Source organism: Magnolia sinica, chromosome 16 (genome assembly GCF_029962835.1).
Source record: "Magnolia sinica isolate HGM2019 chromosome 16, MsV1, whole genome shotgun sequence".
Taxonomy (NCBI): Eukaryota; Viridiplantae; Streptophyta; class Magnoliopsida; order Magnoliales; family Magnoliaceae; genus Magnolia; species Magnolia sinica.
Window position 1 is genome coordinate 43596371 of NC_080588.1, and position 20422 is coordinate 43616792.

At 39.9% G+C, this 20422-nt stretch overlaps 1 protein-coding gene across 1 annotated transcript; it reads right to left on the minus strand.

The window, feature by feature from the left end:
- Positions 1-780: 780 nt before the first annotated feature.
- Positions 781-4068, minus strand: LOC131229537 (uncharacterized). Its single transcript, XM_058225528.1, has 2 exons — positions 3736-4068; positions 781-999 (listed from the first exon to the last, which is right to left on the minus strand). Exons 1-2 carry the CDS (start codon positions 4046-4048, stop codon positions 983-985), a joined length of 330 nt encoding a protein of 109 aa, XP_058081511.1. The 5' UTR covers positions 4049-4068; the 3' UTR covers positions 781-982.
- Between the last annotated feature and the right edge of the window lie 16354 nt (positions 4069-20422).

Below are 20422 nucleotides of genomic sequence, written 5' to 3' on the forward strand. Positions count from 1 at the left end.
TGAACAATCTCGAGAAGTGGTGGTCAATTAGTCCTACTCGGGTCATTTAGATTTTTTATGCATTTTTGGGTTGATTGGAGACTATTTATCAAAGGCCAGTTAAAGCTTTGGGAGCAGTTTTTCTCGTTTCGGGTGGGGTATCGGCAAATGCTAAGAAGATGAAATGTTTTCACTATTTTAAATCTTAGGGCTTGTATGGTAGATGCATAAAATGAGTTCATCTCATTTTAATTAATCATAATTATATCTTAGAAGATAATGACTGTTTGTTATCAACAGTATTATTATCAGTCTTTACCAAAAAAGAAATATGATATCTAATACATAATTATGAGCCACTAGAATGAAAAGAACTCACTTTTAGGCATTAGACCAGCAAGCCTTAATGTACAAATATTTTTTTCCCTATACTCTGGCACCGTGATGTTCAAACCATCGCAATCATATGTGTCATTTGGGTTCCAGTCTCTGTGGAGTTTCAACACGAGGTCTAGGGTTCGAAACTCATAGGTAGTGAAATCCCACTATGGTGTGCATGGGGTGTGTGTGTGTTGGGTGCGTGTGTAAATATATAAATAATAATAATAATAATAATAATAATAAATCATGCGTGCTGTTTGACAACTCAAATTGAAAGGTCCTGACAACAGGTCACAATGAGTTAATGTTGAGCTGGACATCCACCAGTCGACCTGCCAGGAGATTCATTTAAGTATACTTTCTCAAGATGGGGCACGCATTCAAAAACAAATAAAAGTAAACTCTACCATAGTTTATCAATGAAAGAGATGAAAGCACCATTTTGTTTCTCATATTAAGAAAGCCAAACATCTTATAAATATAGTTGTAATGACCTTATTTTCTCTCGCATAGGGAGAGTATTACAGTAGTAGAGATAGAAAGGGAAAGGCCTCAAGAAACTCAAGGCGGGTAACTTTCATTTTTGTATCTCTCTTGTGAATAGCTTCGTATGATCATATCTTCATGGCGTAGTGATACCTACAAACAAGGAATCCCGTTAGAGAATTCAGAGCAATACAAAATAAAATGTAAAACGAAATCTAATTCAAAATGGGAAAGGATTCTAATCTAGTTTTGGTAATCCAACTTGTCTTTGATTTATGTTATAATAGATAGAAGAGGCCATTTGTGGCATGATGTTCAGGTAATTGGGGAAATGACTTGGACTCAGAAGTACGTCTGGTTTTTGTCAAAACAGGCGGCTATAAAATAGAATATCCCCCAAGAGTCTATATTCGGGTAGGATTGAGACCTTTGACTTCTGGAGGGTTCGGCGAAGCTATCCTCCGGGCGAGGATTGGGTGCGGAAGCCAAGTAGCTAGTGCCGCTGCTGTGGTCGGTGCTCAGTGGGCCTCAAAATGATGTATTTATTTCATCCGCGCCGTCCATCCATTTTTCCAGATCATTTTATGGTATGATCCCAAAAATGAGATAAATCCAAATGTCAAGTGGACCATACGATAGGAAACAGAATTGATTGACTTCGACCATTAAAAACTTTTTAGGGGCTAGAAAAATTTTGGATCAATCTGATATTTGTTTTTTCCCTTCATCCTGGTCTATATGACCTAATCAACAGGTTGGATGTCAAATAAACATTACAGTGGGCTTTAGGAAGTTTTTCAAAGGCTTTAAGAAGTTTTTTAAAGATGGAAATTCAATTACTATTGTTTTCTTGTGGCGTCGTCAAGATTAGATTTAGATGTGCCTAATTTTTAGAATAAGCCCTGATATGGTAAGAAGAAATAAATTAAAGGCGTAGGTAAAATACATACATTATAGTGGAGCCCGCAGAGCACTAACCACTAGCTACTTGGCTGGTGGCAGGGTGACTAGCCAAACCGCAGCCAGCTACTACCTCACCAAGACCTGAGGGGATTTTTGGTGCCCACCTGTATATGTTTTATCTCTGCCATCATCTATCGTGACAACTATTTTAGGCCATAAGCAGTAAAGGAGGTAGATTGTAGGCTCAAGTGAGCTAGGCCGCATGAAGCAATCGGGATTGAATTTCTACCGTTGAAAACTAAGGCTACTGTAATGTTATTTAACATCTAACTTGTTTATAAGGTCACATAGATATATATTAAGGAAAAACATTAATGTCACCTTGATCCAAAACTTCTTTGTACCCAAAATGTTTTCAGTAGTAAAGATTCAATCCCCACAATGTCCTGCAATGTGGTTCACTTAAACCTTCAATCCATCTCATTTTTGGACTCATACTCTAAAATGATCGGTTAAAATGGATGGATGGCGTGGATAAAAGATATACATCAGTATGGCCCCATAGATCCCTTAAAAGGAGCACAGTCTCTAGTCATGTCTGGTGGGGATAGTACCCAATCCACGCTCCTCAGATTCACCGAAAGACCACCCCTTACCTTGTAGCCCGGCTTTATTTAGTATGTATCTTCATCGTCCACCCATTTTTCAAAATCATTTTAGGATGTTATCCCAAAAATGAAACAGATCTTATTATCAAGTGGACCATATCATGGGAAACTATGTTGATTGACAATTACTAGTTCATAAAATTTTTGGATCAAGCTGGTATTTTTTTTTAATTTTTTTTTAATTTTTTTATTTTTATTTGCTTTTTTCCCTCTCCATCAAGCTTACATGACCCTATGTGACCTTATCAATGGATTGGATGGCAAATAAACTCTGCGTAAACATTAAAGTGTACCCTAAGAAGCTTTCAATAGTAGGGCATTCAATAACCACTGTTTCCTATGGCATGGTTCACTTGTTCATTGGATGTACTACATTTTTTATATAATACATTAAAATGATTTTAGAAAAGGATGGACCACACCAATACATAATAAATACATCAAGGTGAGCCCCACGGTAAGAGCCACTCCATCTTGGGTGAGGCCAGGTCTGACCTAATCCACTCACCCAACCAAGCAAGCAGATCGCGTGATGTGATCAAGCACCATTAACCTCAAAAGCGTGTCAATGTCATCAAGTTATGTGGGTCAAACCATAATATGTGAGGTGTATGTATGGACACTGTCCGGGAGATCATTTTAAGACATGAACCAAAACAACATGCAGATCTAGAGCTTAAGTGGACCACACTACAGAAAGCAATGGAGGCCACCACTGTTGAAACCTTCTTAAGGCCCATTATGATGTTGATTTTCCATCCAAACGGTTGATAATGTCACACATACCTTGATAAAGGAAAAATAAAAATATCAGCTTGATCCAAAATTTCTATGGAATTTTCAATGGTAGGCATTTAATCCCCACTGCTTTCCATGGTGGGTCTGCTTAAGCTTTGGATCTACCTCATTTTTAGGTTCATGCCATAATGATCTGGCAGAATGGGTGTACAGTTTGGATATAACACATGCATTATTGTGGGCTCACAGACCTTGGTAACGTCAACACACCATTGATGGTACGTGGCATACCACGCAATGCCAATCATTCTGATGAAATGCCTGCGTCTCGCTCAGGCATGCGTATGCTGCAAACTCTCTCTTCAAATTTTGTATCCTCACGCAAATAATATTGTATCTAAGAAGTTGTGTTTCAGTTTGTGTTTTCAATATCATGTGGATTTCGGTAATACGAACTGTCAACTAGGTTTTGGTCATTAAGACAAAACAATCAATGAATATATTTGAATATATATATATATATATATATATAGAGAGAGAGAGAGAGAGAGAGAGAGAGAGAGAGAGAGAGAGAGATTACTTCCACACTTAAAGTGGCGAGGGACCGTCCTTCCACATCCTTGGATGAGCCGTATGGCCCGATTGACGTCGATGAGGGCAGCCAACTTGGGTGTTATCACGGGACACACACACTCAACGTGAGTCACCCTCGCACGTTCACAGCACTCGGGTGAAGGAAGTCTACCATACACGACCGGCTTGCATGCATTCACTGCAAGCCTCCTCTCCTCCTTACACTGACTCTCACTCAATGCATGCATCCCCACCGTTGATACCATCAACAACAAGAGCATCAATGCCCATTTTGAGCTATTCTCTCCCTTTCCTCTCATCTTTTGCTACACCATTCAGCTCATAGCCCCAGTCCTATTTGTAGAAGATTTTCAGTCGAAGTTCTTTCGTTAGAGTCAAAAGTCTCCCATGGCTTTTGCTTTTTTCAGCACGGAAAACGTGTTATTCTCTGGGACGCGGGTTTGGTGGATCCGAAGTCGGTCACGCTGGACCCGAAGTCAGTCCACGGTGACGTGCGTGTCTTATACGAAGCCGTCCGTACGCTTGTCTAGATCATTGTTTTGGGCATGAGCTCAAAAATACCGGTTATCAAAATTTCAGGCGGACCACATTACGGGAACAGAGGTTATTAGTGCCGCCGTTAAAAACTTCTTGGGACATGGGAATGTTTATTTTCCATCCATCATGTTGATAAGGTAACACAGACCTTGATGAAGAGATCAAACAAATATCAGCTTCATCCAAAACTTTTGTGTGCCATGAAAAGCTTTTAATGTTCAGTCACCACCGTTTCATGCTGTGCGGTCCATCCGAGGTTTGGATCCACTGCATTTCTGGGATAATGTCCTAAAATGATCTATGTAGGGCGTGGATTTAATTCAAATACATCAAGGTGGGCCCTGCAGTCAAGAATTCCTTAACTGTAGGCTGAGGATCCATCCAAGCCGCCTGATGCATTAGGTGGGTAGATCCGTGACTATGGGCTCACTGTGATGTATGTTCCTTTTATCCATTCTGTCCATCCATTTTGGCAACTAATTTTTAAGACATAATCCCATAACCGAAGCTTACAAGTATCCGGTGGACCGTACCACAGGAAATAGTAGTGATTGACCATTAAAATCTTTTCGCGGGCCACAAAAGTTTTGGATCACGGTGATATTTGTGTGGTATTTTCGTCATGTCTCTGTCCTAATTATCAATAGATTGGATGACAAATAAATATTCTGCTAGTCTCTAAGAAATTTCTAATGATGGGTATTCAATCACCCCTTTTCCTATAGCGTGGTCCACCTAAGATTTGGATCTGCTTCATTTTGGGATCATACACTAAAATGAGCTGTGAAAGGGGATGAAGGGTATATATAAGGCACATACATCACGGTGGACACCACAGTCAGGAATCCACCCCACCTCGATGGACCCATAGATCCACCAAAGCCATGCCCCGGACGAAGATAGGACGAAGACAGGATGGCTAAGATCTTCTAATCTGGAAATGTGTATGAAGTAGTGCCATCCTTTGGGAGGCCCAAGTGATCAACGGTCTGGAACGCCAAACCAGTGCCTAGTGTAAAAAATCTTGATTAATGTAAGTAAATACTTCCAATAGATTAATTTCATTTTAGCATGGAAAAGGGGCTATGGCTTGGGTGGGCCCATCATGGTGTTAATGTAAAATCAACCCCAACCATCACCTATGTCATTCCATGTTAGACAAAGGTCTCAAAATTTATCCCCATCCATAGTTCAAGAGGACCAAACGATCGGAATCAGTGTACATGGAAAGATTCACCCTCCAAACAGTCTCGCTTAGTGTGGATCACATGAATCATGTATGAACCTAATTTTTGGGACCTAGGATTTTATTTTTAAAAATTTTTATTTTATTATTATTTTTTAACACACTCACACACACTCCCACACACTCATGCGGTCGTGGGCTTTCACCAGGTATGGATGCTCGAACCCTTGACCGGGTGTTGAAACTCCCAAGAGTCTACCACCCGCGCAAGAGCCGGGACCTAGGATTACTTTTGGTGTGACATCCAATTGTTGGAATAGATTTTACAGTTTCGTCACAATGGGCCCAGTAAAAATCAAGGGTGAATGTTTCTCTCCTAGTTATTCTCATTGGTGGGGCCAATATGAATCACAGGTTAGCCTGATTTATTATCATTAGGCCTATTACTTTATTATACATCTAATTGGCCTAGAGGATCTCATACGTATGTTAGGCCTATAAAAAAAAATTAGGGGTGGGAGTCCATGTAGTATCTGTTTCCAGCACACTACTGTTAGACGTAAGTAGTTAATGCTCGTAATGTCCGCGGTCGCGGAGTAGCCGTTAAAGTAATGTCATCAAGTTCTGAGAGCCCCACCATGATGTATGTGTTGTATCCACACCGTTCATCCATTTGGAGAGATCACTTTAAGGTATGAATCAAAGAATGACGTAGATCCAAAGCTCACGTGAGCCCCACCACAGAAAACAGTGGGAACAATGACACCCACTATTGAAACCTTTATTGACCCACCATAATGTCTATTTGAGATCCAACCTGTTTATAAGTTAACACACACAATGGAATAAGGGAAAACACAAATATCAGATCCTTGCTCTTGCTCCGGTGGTAGAATCTCATGAGTTTCAACCGTGTGTAAAATAATAATAATAATAAAAAAAGAAAGAGAAAACACAAATAACGGCTTCATGGAAAACTTTTGCAGCCTCGAGATGTTTTCTAAGGGTAGGCGTTCAATTCCTTATGTTTTATACGGTGGGGTGCACTTCGCTTTGGATCAGTCTCATTTTTTGTCTCATGCCATAAAATTATCTCTCCAAATGAATTGGTCGCTGTGGATACAACACATACATCATGGTGGGCATACAAAACATTACCATAGGCCCTGGGAAGTTTTTAGCTGTGGTTATTCAATGTCTACTCATTTTATGTATTATGATCCTTACATTTTAGATGTACTTCATTTCTAAGATCATACGCTGGAATGATATGGAAAAACTGTTAGATGGCGTGGATATACTATGTAGGTGCGCGCCACGTTCGGTTAAGCACCCCTGCTACTTTGTTACCAGGTAACACTGATCCACCCGGGAATGTCCGACGTTTTTGGGAACCAACCGTCCAAAGGTCCACCCTTTATATTTGCACAGGCCTACCGTGATGCGTACCAAAAAATCTACTCCCATAATTGGATGTGTGATCCTATGCGGGTACAGAGCCAAAAAATCAGGCTGATATGTGATTCAAGTGGCCATATTAATAGGAACAATTGGGAGATACGTCCACCCTTGATTGTTACCAGTCTCATCGTGATGAGCAAGTGAAATCCATTTCAACCATTGGATTCCAAACATTACAATGGGCCTTAGAAAGTCTTTAATGGTGGGCGTTCAATAACTACTGTTTCATGTGGTTGGCATGGATGCTCCCATTAGTTTTCTATTGGGCCCACTTGGTGTTTAGATGCAATCCAATCCATTTATCTGATATGCCTCATCAGGATGAAAGAATGACAAAAAATCGTAGGTATTCTGAAACTCAGGGGAGCCATATCATGTGAATTTAGAGTTGCGAGGAATGCACGTGTTTTCCAGTTGTTTTAGGGTGTGTTTGGATGCACTATTGTTTTGCAAAACTACTTGCATTATTGAATGATGGTTAATCAAATCTACAATTTCTTGCTTTATCTGATGATTGTTGGGGCGAATTGAATCGGGACTCGGAGGTTTGCGTTTTTTTTTTTCATTTTATAACTTTGTGTTCAAATCTCTTAGAGAGCTTAAATTCTTTACAAAGTTTCTGTCTTTGATTACATGTTCTAAGGATTGAACTGACTATCCTAGTGAAAAAAATGATGCTTGTAAGAATGAAGCCACTATTCAAGTAACTTGGAATACCATTTGGTTTTGTGTGGGAAATTTGAATCGGAAGAGAGAAATATTCAGTGTTTCTGTTTTTTGATTTTCAAAAAAGTTGTTTATGTATAGGGTGCATTTGGCTGCACCAAATATAATGAACTTTCTTGATGTTTTGCACTAAACTAGACTGATTAATAATGATATATTATGAAATTTCATGATATTTAGTGCACCCAAACACACCGTTACTGATTTTTTATTCTTCTATGTATTAGAAACCTTCTTAAAATGATACTAAATGGGATGTTTTGTTATTAGGTTGACCGTGTAAAGAAGCATGGGATTCTACTAAAAGTAGTTTAGTTTCTGATTGATCTGAAACTTCATGAGCTCTAGTAGTAAATAACTATTGCATTCTTCATGAGCTCTAGTAGTGTTTGAATTGCTGCTATCCCAGATTTTATTTTAGTCTGTTGAATCTGTATTGCATTGGGAATCCTATGTTGATTCCATTCCTGATGGAGCAGATAGTACTAAATGAGAAATCTTTTCATTGATTAAGTAAAGATGATCCATCGGCCTTCATTGATTTGGATGCAGATCGATTCTTAATAGATAAATCCTATCAGCATGCATTAAGCTTTTCAAGAACACATCTTCTTTTTTTTTTTTTGAGAATTCCATTTGGTAGGGAGTTTCAGTTGTCAGGCTGGCTTCACTTTTTAAATTTCATTTATTTTTCCTGGTTATGCTATTGTCAGATGTCAGTTGTAATGTTGGTGCTTAACATCACTGCTATTCACTTTCAAACCAATCGAATATAGGAACTCTCTCTCTCTCTCTCTCTCTCTCTCTCTCTCTCTCTGGAAAGACTATATTCGTCACTGCTAAAAGCATACCTCCCCACCAAATGGACTATATTCTCTCTCTCTCTTTCTCTCTCTGGAAAGACTATTCATCACTGCTAATAGACTATACTCTCTCTCTCTCTCTCTCTCTCTCTCTCTCTCTCTCTCTCTCTCTCCATCTAACCTTTTACATCTCTTTCTCTGCCAAAAGCATACCTCCCTTCCCTGGTGGGTTTTTATTTTTAATCTTTTTCTCTAGTTTCTCATCAAAGTATAAAATAGAAATTGAAGTCACAAAGGCCCACTTCCCACTTTCGAATTCGATAGAGAGAGAATTCTCAATTCAAGATCGGATTAGGTGGAGATATTACTTGATCATTGGCAGAGTTAAAACTGGTAAGTTCTCCTTTCTTCAAATAAGATAATCTCAGTGTTGTAATCTAGGCTTTTCATCTGGTAATTTTATTTATATATTTATTTTCATATGGTTTTGAATGTCCACTAGTTTTTTTCCCCTGTAGAATGTTCTGCTTAATCTTGTTTTCACTGTCTTGATTTTCTTTTTTTGGACAGCTTTTCTACTTTGTCGAGGATTTTTGTTCTCGTGCATGGTTGGAGAATTGATGTTGTCTAGTGATTTGGCACGTTGGGAATTTGTTTAGAATTCGATCATTTCTTCTCTATATTCTTTTGATGAGGACATCGTGCACACGCACGCCCGCACACCACCACCCCTACGCACGTACGTATGCAGAAGGAGGACCCCACCATCGATCTGTCTCGATGACGACGTCCAGGGAGGGCCTCCTACCTAGAAGACAAGTTTTGGTTCAAAAAAGTGGCCCGATAGTCAAGAAAAGCCCACCATGGGATCTCATGATCGTGGCCCACTCGTCGGATTGGTTTTATATTTTAAGTTTTGCTTATTGTTATTATTTAGAACATCGTGAACGCTTTAGATTTTCTTGTTTGGTTTTTATTTTAGTTTACTTCATCGCCAAGTAATAGGTGTCGCACATGATGCGAGTTTTTGGGTATAGGGTTCTCCCTATAAATAGGCACCCTTTGTAGTTCTTTTCATTCATTGAAGTTAATAAAAAATTCCTGCTTTATTTTTCTGCTCTCTTCGTGAGTTGTGGAAGAATTCAAAAGTGGGTGCGAAGCCCTCCCTTTTCGAAGGGCTAACTACCGTGGTGCGAAGCCACATCGATCCCAATTCACCCCCATCTTCCATCATCTTTTTTTTCCATCTTCCCCCACCATCCGTACTTTGAATTTGTCCTTTTGTTGCATCAGATTTCTTCATTGAAGCAGGTTTCCAGATTTCGGCCCGCAGGCGAGCTGAAACTTCGGCGGAGCACCACGCACAAACCGTACATCGGATCGAGCTGAAATTTGGAGGTTTTGGAGTCCATCCCTGGCTGACCAGGGCCAAGGTGGCCTTTTTCTGAATAGTGGGCCCCACACACGTGCGGCCGGGATCACACGCACGTCCGTTTGGGCCATTGTTGTTGTCCACACGCGGGATCATCTTTTGGCTCAGGTTTTTATCCTCTTTTATCCTCTCATAGTCATTTTTTCATGAATCTTAACCCTATATTACATGATCCCTAATTGATTTGCCCATTTTTATCACCTTAGGGTTCCTTGAATTGAAATTAGGGAATCCCTTGGATTAGGGACTAATTTTTATGCATGAGTAGTTGATTTTATTTCCCTTTGACATTGTTTGGTTTATAATTTTATTGGTCCAGTCCTAGCCTGTGTCGGCTTGGACCCGCATAGATTCCCCTTTAATTGAATGTTTGGATTTTCATGTGGGATGTGGAATTTGTGTGATTGTTTCTGAATTGGTGTGATCTAAGCCTGCAATCTTGCATATCATATTTAATTTTCCATGTCCTGCATCAAATTTGGTATCAAAGCCTAGGGTTCTTATAGGGGAATTCACCACATATTTAGGGTTTAGTTTGTTTGAGTCCTTCATGCATTCAGTCCATCATATATAGCTGAATTTTAGTAACAGTGTGTAGTCTCCTTCATATAGAGTCTCGTAGGGTCATTTAGTTTTTAGACGCATATAGTTGTCATAGCAGGTCCTTAGGTTGAGCAAGTTAGTGTATGCCCACACGTACGGGTCACGGCTTCGGTTTGCACCCCACACTAAACATGGAGCAACTACAAGAAACAGTGGCCAAGTTAGCCCAGCAAGTTGAGTCCTTGAATAAGCATTTGGAACAACACATAGATAAACGTCTCGAAGAAATAGAGGCCTCCTTCAGGGCAAACCCCACCACTGGGGAGGATGCCCAATCTCAGGCAGTTGGTTAGACCAAGGAATGGAGGCGGCCAAGGAGCTGGTCATGGGCGCGTACCTGTGCACCCACCCCGTGAGAGACATCATGATCAATATGACCCAGATGCACAACTCCTCAAGGGAGTTAGGGTAGATGCTCCTACTTTTGATGGTCACTTAGACCCTAAAGCTTTTTTAGATTGGTTGGCAGATATGGACCACTATTTTGAGTGGTATGATATGTCGGATGCTCGACGAGTCCGATTCGCCAAGATGAAGCTTGTGGGTCAAGCAAAGAGGTTTTGGGCAACGGTTGAGCGAAAAAAAGAAAGAGCGAGGGAACTTCCAATAGTCCATTAGGGAGAAATGAAAGAAACGTTGAAAGAGAAGTACCTCCCTTTCTCTTATCGCATGCAGTTGATTGAGGAGTGGCAGTCTCTTCGACAGGGTTCCATGAGTGTTGCTGACTATATTGAGAAATTCGAAGAGTACTCGACCCGCTGTGAGGTTGATGAGGACCCCGTACTCACCCTTGCTCGTTTTAAAATGGGCCTCCGTCCTGACATTAGGAGAGAATTGCTCGCCAAAGACATAGACACTATCGAACAGTTGTACCAACTAGTGTTAGATGTCGAGCAATACCTTAAAGCATCTGTGGGAAGGCGGTTTGACTTTCTCGAATCTGGTACTAAGGCCAACCCCTCTGGGGCTAGACCTAACACGGGATTCCAAAACAAACCTTCCCCTAATGTTCAGCCCAGACCTAAGGATGATAAGGGTAAAGAGATTGTCGGGTCTAGTTCACGTGGAAGTGGGGCCACTAGGTGTTTTAGGTGTCAGGGGTTTGGTCACTTTGCTCACCAGTGCGACACGAGAGAGGGCACCAAAGTACTCCTTATTGATGGGCAAGTAGAAGTAGTGCCCCCAGAGAGTGATAGTGAGGAGGAGGAATATGAGCCAGTCGGAACCCCTAGTGATGAGGAAGAGGGAGCACAAGAGTCTTTGACCCTCGCAATTGTGCGTTGCGCCCTAGCTCAAGCCAAGAACACTGATGACTGGCGCCGCAACACGATCTTCTACACTTATGCAAAATGTGGGGAAAAGAGCTGTAAGATAATCGTGGATAGTGATAGTTGTGCCAACGTGGCATCCACTAGCACTGTGAGTCGTTTGGGCTTGAAGCTGGAAGCCCATCCTCAGCCCTATAGAGTCTCCTGGGTTGATGAAACATCCATTCCAGTCTCGCACCGCTGTCTTGTCCCTATTCAGTTCGAATCTTATAAAGACACAATTTGGTGTGATGTTGTTCCTATGGATGTGGGCCATGTCATTCTGGGTAGGCCGTGGCTCTATGACAGGGATGTTACCATATTTGGTCGTTCAAATGTGTGTACATTCTAGTTTGAGGGCAAGAAGGTCAAGCTAAATCCTCTACCACCCAAGAATACAACTGGAAAAGAGTTCACCACACAGAGTGGTGTGAGCGGCCCAAAAGAAGTGAAGGAGTCGAAGTCCAAGTCCAAACCACTCCATATTTTGAATGCCAAAGACTTTGAGCGAGAGACGGAGGCGGACTCGATGATATACGCCCTTGTGGCTAGGGAAAGTGTATCAGATACTAGCGTAGAGTTACCCACTGAGGCCATTCAGGTAGTACATGAGTTTCGTGATGTTTTTCCTGATGATTTACCAAATGAGCTTCCCCCTATGAGGGATATACAGCATGCCATTGATTTAATCCTTGGGGCAACTCTACCAAACCTCCCATATTACAGAATGAACCCGAAGGAGCACGCTGAGTTGAAGAGGCAGTTTGATGAACTCCTAGAGAAGGGTTTCATTCGAGAGAGCATGAGTCCGTGTGCCGTGCCCGCCCTTCTTACACCTAAGAAGGATGACACATGGAGGATGTGTGTTGATAGTAGGGCCATCAACAAAATTACAATCAAGTATCGATTTCCCATACCGCGTCTTGATGACATGCTAGATATGATGGCTAATGCTACTATCTTCTCAAAAATTGACCTCAAAAGTGGGTATCACCAAATCCGTATACGCCCTGGTGATGAGTGGAAGACGGCCTTCAAGACGAAGGATGGGCTATATGAGTGGCTAGTTATGCCTTTTGGGTTAACTAATGCCCCAAGCACTTTCATGCGTGTGATGACCCAAGTGTTGAGACCCTTCATGGGGAAGTTCCTGGTCGTATACTTTGATGATATCTTGATTTATAGCATGACTAAGGAGCAACACCTCAACCATTTGAGGCAGGTTTGTGGGATCCTTAGGGCTGAGAAGTTGTACGCCAACCTAAAGAAGTGTGCGTTCTTGTCTAGTAGTGTGATCTTCTTAGGTTTTATTGTGTCAGCTGAGGGCGTATCGGCGGATCCCGAGAAGGTCAAGGCCATCGTTAATTGGCCTGAACCCCGCAATATTCATGAGGTGCGCAGCTTTCATGGCTTAGCCACTTTTTATAGGCGGTTCATTCGAGGCTTCAGTTCCATTGTGGCTCTCATCACGGACTGCATAAAAAAGGGAGAGTTTCAATGGACAAAGGCCGCCTCGAAGGCCTTCAAGGAGATAAAGGTCAAGATGACCGAAGCTCCAGTCACGCGACTTTCAGATTTTTCAAAAGCTTTTGAAGTCGCATGTGACGCGTCAGAAGTCGGCATAGGAGGATTACTTAGCCAAGAAGGGCACCCTGTTGCCTTTTTTAGTGAGAAACTGAATGAGGCAAAGCAAAGATATTCTACCTATGACAAGGAATTCTACGCAGTAGTGCAATCACTACGCCATTGGCGACATTACCTATTACCGAAAGAATTCGTCTTGTTCTCAGATCACGAGGCCTTAAAATACTTAAACTCTCAAAAGAAATTAAGCCCCAGGCACGCTAAGTGGGTTCAATTCCTTCAAGAGTACACTTTTGTGCTTAAGCACAAGGCCGGTGTAGAGAATAAACCTGCCGACGCGTTGAGTCGTCGAGTCGCATTACTCAACTCCATGAACGTTGAAGTTACGGGCCTTGAGCGCATCAAAGAAGAGTATTTTGAGTGTCCAGATTTTGGAGTTGTGTATACGTCTTTATTAGAGAGTCCATCAGGAGCTAACAGTGAGTATTTGATTTTGGACGGATATTTGTTTAGGAATGATCGATTGTGCATACCACGCACCTCCCTTCGCGATTTTCTTGTCTGGGAGTTACATTCAGGGGGGGTTGCAGGTCATTTCGGTCGTGACAAGACCATTGCCCTAGTGGAGGATAGATTTCATTGGCCAATCCTCAAGCGGGACGTGGCCAAAATTATAGGGCAATGTCGTACTTGTCAACTGGCAAAGCAAAGGAAATAGAATACAGGATTATATACACCTTTGCCAGTCCCATTCATCCCTTGGCAGGACATCAGTATGGACTTCATGCTTGGACTTCCAAAGACTATTCGAAAGCATGACTCCATATTCGTTGTCGTGGACCGTTTCTCTAAAATGGCCCACTTCATTCCTTGTTCTAAGACCTCCGACGCCTCTCATGTTACCAAGCTATTCTTTAGTGAGGTTGTCAAACTGCATGGGTTACCAAAAACCATAGTGTCTGACCGTGACGTGAGATTTATGAGTTACTTTTGGAAGAAACTATGACACATGATGAATACTAGGCTCCAGTTTTCTTCTGCTTACCACCCTCAGACCGATGGCCAGATTGAGGTGGTTAATAGGAGCCTAGGGAGTTTACTTCGATGTTTAGTGGGGGAGCATACCAGGACATGGGACGCCGTACTAGCCATAGCCGAGTTTGCATACAATAGTTCTGTCAATAGGTCCACAGGTCTAAGTCCTTTTGAAGTCGTTATTGGTTATAAGCCTAGGAAACCTATTGATCTTATCCCCATGTCATTGTCTTATAGGCCATCAGAGTCTGCAGAGTCTTTTGCGCATCACATACATTCATTGCATCAAGAAATCAGGCGAAAGATCACTACTAGTAATGAGCATTACAAACTTTCTGCAGACCTACATAGACGTTTCAAAGAGTTCAATATTGGAGACTCTGTGATGGTCCGTATCAGGCCCGAGCGGTACCCTCCAGGGGCCATTCGTAAGTTACACGCGCGTAGCGCTGGGCCCTTCAAAATTATAAAGCGAAACGGTCTCAATGCGTATGAGGTAGATCTTCCACCTTCCATGAGAATTAGTTCCACATTCAACGTGGAGGATCTAGTTGCTTTTCAGGGACCCACTGATACTTTGTCCAGCCCTTCGCCCACCCATCCTGATGTCCCAACCTTACCCTTTGATCCATGGCCTCTTCCCGACCTTTCATCCCAGCCTCTGCCTTCCATACCTAGCCTTCACACACCCAGAGAGGAAATAGAGGATATCTTGGACCATGAGATAATTTCCACGTCGGATGGCGAGTTTCAGAAATACCTAGTTAAATGGAAGTCACGCCCAACTTCGGACAGCACGTGGCTCACTGAGGAGGAGCTTCAGAGACTTGATCCAGACATCCTAGAGCGGTTCAGGAGTTTTATTTCGCCAGTGGCGAAATCTTCGCAGCCGGGGAGAGTTGATGAGGACATCGTGCACACGCACGCCTGCACACCACCACCCCTACGCACGTATGTATGCAGAAGGAGGACCCCACCATCGATCTGTCTCGATGACGACGTCCAGGGAGGGCCTCCTACCTAGAAGACAAGTTTTGGTTCAAAAAAGTGGCCCGATAGTCAAGAAAAGCCCACCATGGGATCTCATGATCGTGGCCCACTCGTCGGATTGGTTTTATATTTTAAGTTTTGCTTATTATTATTATTTAGAACATCGTGAACGCTTTAGATTTCCTTGTTTGGTTTTTATTTTAGTTTACTTCATCGCCAAGTAATAGGTGTCGCACATGATGCGAGTTTTTGGGTATAGGGTTCTCCCTATAAATAGGCACCCCTTGTAGTTCTTTTCATTCATTGAAGTTAATAAAAAAATTCCTGCTTTATTTTTCTGCTCTCTTCGTGAGTTGTGGAAGAATTCAAAAGTGGGTGCGAAGCCCTCCCTTTTCGAAGGGCTAACTACCGTGGTGCGAAGCCACATCGATCCCAATTCACCCCTATCTTCCATCATCTTTTTTTCCATCTTCCCCCACCATCCGTACTTCGAATTTGTCCTTTTGTTGCATCAGATTTCTTCATTACAGCAGGTTTCCAGATTTCGGCCCGCAGGCGAGCTGAAACTTCGGCGGAGCACCACGCACAAACCGTACATCGGATCGAGCTGAAATTTGGAGGTTTTGGAGTCCATCCCTGGCTGACCAGGGCCAAGGTGGCCTTTTTCTGAATAGTGGGCCCCACACACGTGCGGCCGGGATCACACGCACGTCCGTTTGGGCCATTGTTGTTGTCCACACGCGGGATCATCTTTTGGCTCAAGTTTTTATCCTCTTTTATCCTCTCATAGTCATTTTTTCATGAATCCTAACCCTATATTACATGATCCCTAATTGATTTGTCCCTTTTTATCACCTTCGGGTTCCTTGAATTGAAATTAGGGAATCCCTTGGATTAGGGACTGATTTTTATGCATGAGTAGTTGATTTTATTTCCCTTTGACATTGTTTGGTTTATAATTTTATTGGTCCAGTCCTAGCCTGTGTCGGCTTGGACCCGCATAGATTCCCCTTTAATTGAATGTTTGGATTTTCATGTGGGATGTGAAATTTGTGTGATTGTTTCTGAATTGGTGTGATCTAAGCCTGCAATCTTGCATATCATATTTAATTTTCCATGTCCTGCATCATCTTTGATTCGATTTTGTATCCATGCAGATGTTATCTTCTTGTTACTATGAAATAAAGAGCAATCAAAGTACTGTTTTGGTGTTTGATCATTTCAAGCTATCTTTTGGTTTTAATTGACAAATTGACGATAGTGAGTAGCTTATAATACCAATATTTTTTCAATGGGAAATTGCATCTGAATCTATGTAAAGCTAGCCCATTAACTGGAGTTTTCGTAGACAGATTTAGATTCTTTTTTTTGTAGCTCTTTGTTTGCACACATTTACATATGTAGATCTGATCTATACCGTTGCATCCCCCTCCAGATTGTTTCTTGTTTCACATTTTTCTTAATCAGCTTCTTTTTCTAATTCTGTTTTTTCTTACTTTGTTAATCTTTCTTTTTTTTCCTTTTTTCTTCTCAGGCTGCTTGGAAAAGAGCTGAGGAATCTAAGGACGGTCTGGATCTCACACTTGTGCATGCCATGTTGGGACGACGGAAGAGGACTGGCTGGTGAATCTGGTGACCTTTAGCTTTCGAATACTTCCAAATATTATTACTGCACTTCTTTCTCACATTAATGGGCACCTTTGTACACTTGAAAAATCACTAGCAACGTGAAGAAAAAAAAAAACCATTCATAAATGCAATAGGAAGTAGAATGAAAAGAGGTTCAATAGTTTGGATAGCAGATTTCCTATAATATTCACTATTATTTATGCTCTATGCCTACAGATCAAATCCAAAAGGCTTATCTATGGCTACGGATTTTATTCGCAGCTTTTCCCGTTTTCCTGGCGGCCCGACAAACCACCGGTAAAACCTTTACCGACCGAGCCTTTCCTGCCTGTTACCTGACAGCCGGTAAAATCTTTACCGGCAGTTTTTTGGACCTTTGCCAGCGGTTTTGACCGCCGAGAATGGGGCATTTTGTTGTAGTGCAAGAAAACAAAGGAGCTTACACTCACACCTGCACATAAAAATTATAGTCCAACATCTCTTCCCTTGCCAACTTGTTAAAGTCAAGTAAGCAAACATTCCAACACTGTAAACACATCATAAGATAATTAAAAATTATAGTCAGGGTCCCACCCACATCACAAGATCCACGGTCGTAGCTAACTCACGTCCGGCATTTTTATCTTCGCCGGCAATTTTTCAACTGGGCCCACAATTTAACTGGCGATGACCAAGGTTGCCTTGCTATGGACAAACCATGCCCCAAAATCTCCTTGAAGGGGACTGTCTTAACTGTATGCTACTTCACTAATTGGGACACATTCATACAGGTTCAAGTGTCCCTTAAATGACTAGCTTGGATCCACATGAAAAGGTGGGCCTGTCCATTTAGGTGTTGAAACTAAGAGTGGCATTTAGTTCGGTCCAATATAAATATCATTATACAATAAAGATCAACTACAACTTTCTTTAGCTTGGACATTTCGTTCAATCATTCTACATTTCCCGCTAATGAAAGCATTACTTGCAGAAGATACGTTAGCTTAGAGTTCATGCACTACGTGAAAAATGGGAAAAAAATGACGGATTTAGAGACGGTTTTGGACCGTCTCTAAAATTGCTTGGTTTAAAGACGCTTTAGAGACGGCTGTAAACCGTCTCTAAATTTTTAGAAGGCCCTTGACCGTCATTATTATCTTAAAAATTTGAACGTCCACAAATCATTTAAGACGGTAAAAAACCGTCGTTAACTGCAGATAAAAGACGGCCATTGACCATCTGGAATAAGAGACGGTCTCGGACCGTCTTATATGCCGGAATTTGAGACGGTCATTGGCCGTCACTTACTGGTAATTTGAGACTGTCGAGGACCGTCTCAATTAGAGACGGTCGTTGGCCGTCTTTTCCTATAGTCAGGGACCGCTAAGCTTTAGTCTGTATTAGGGACGGTTTTTAGCTCTCTATTTGAGACTGTCAAGGACCGTCTCTATTAGGGACGGTCATTGACCGTCTCGTATTGGTAATCAAAGACTGTCATTGACCGTCTCAATTATAGACGGCCGATGGCCGTCTTTTCCAGCCAGTAAAAATAACCTGCGTTAGGGACGGTCGTTAGCAGTCCCTATTTGAGACTGTCAATGACTGTCTCTATTAAAGACGGTCCTAAACCGTCTCTAATTCTCAAGTAAAACATTAAAAATAAAAAAATTATGAATTACGAAAAAAAAAAAGAGTTAAAAAACTTAGAAAAATAACTAACAAAGTTTAAGAAAAAAATTTAGATTTTGAAAAAAAATGTAATTTTATAAAAATCTAGATTTTGAAATAAAAATTAAGAACCTTTAATAATGCTGATAATTTTGAAAAAAAAAATTTGATAAGAAAATGATATTTTGAAAAAGAAAATTTTAAAAATTAAATAAAATTGTAAAAAAATTGTCAAATTGCAAAAAAATATATATTTTAAAAAAGAACACTAGATTTTGTATTTTGAAAAGAAAAATTAAAAAGTTGTATAACAAAAGTGATATTTAAAAAATGATATTTTGAAAAAGAAAATTTAAAAGATTAAACAAAATTGTTAAAAAATTGACAAATTGTAAAAAAATATATACTTTAAAAAAGAAAACTAGATTTTGTATTTTGAAAAGAAAAATTAAAAAGTTATATAACAAAAATGATATTTAAAAAATGATATTTTGAAAAAGAAAATTTAAAAAATTAAATAAAATTCTGAAAAAATTGACAAATTGTAAAAAAATATATATTTTAAAAAAAGAAAAGTAGATTTTGTATTTTGACAAGAAAAGTTAAAAAGTTATATAACAAAAGTGATATTTAAAAAATGATATTTTGAAAAAGAAAATTTAAAAAATTAAACAAAATTGTGAAAAAATTGACAAATTGTAAATTATATATATATATATATATATATATATATATATATATATATATATAAAGAAAATTAGATTTTGTATTTTGAAAAGAAAAATTAAAAAGTTATATAACAAGATTTCGATAAAAAATGATATTTTGAAAAAGAAAATTTAAAAAATTAAATGAAATTATGAAAAAATTGACAAATTGTAAATATATATATATTTTAAAAAAGAAAACTAGATTTTGTATGTTGACAACAAAAATTAAAAAGTTATATAACAAAAGTGAGATAAAAAAATGATATTTAGAAAAAAAAATACGAAATTAAACAAAATTGTGAAAAAATTAAAAAAATGTAAAAAATATATATTTTTTAAAAAAGAAAACTAGATTTTGTATTTTGACAAGAAAAATTGAAAAAAAAAAAGGATCTATACCAAATTGAATGGATGTGGCCTACAATACATAAGGTGGGATTAAAAACATGTAAACGTGAAAAGAAAAAAGAAAAAGAAGAAGAAGAAGAAAATGAGTGTTAACTTGAGGTTAAAAAAAACATATACACGTTTAAGAAATAGGAGTGCGAATCAAAGTTCCTCAATACCTTGGTAAAAAAGAAAATGGTCTAAATTCAACGGTAATATCAGATGGTTGAGATTATCCAATCATTGTGATATTAAAATAAGTGTTCTACCCAACAGAATAGATGTGCCCTTCAACAAGTGCAGACCAAAGGAGATTGAAGCATATAGATGTTTAAAAAGAATAGTACAAGTCAATATTATTCATCAGGATAGTCAAAAAGAAAATGGTCCAAATTAATCTAACGGCAATTTCAGACAGTTAAGATCATCCAATCAGTGTGACCTTTGGAGAGGTACAGGTATGCCAGGTGTTGCTAACATTAAGAATTGGTACCAAATGCATACATTAGTATAGGCCATTCTCATGTTATCAATTTTCGGCTATTAACTCGTCTCAAAAGCAATGAGATGTAAACTTGTACAGCTTAGATATAGTTTAAGCTGCTTGTTAATTAAAAAGGAACTGGAATATAGTTT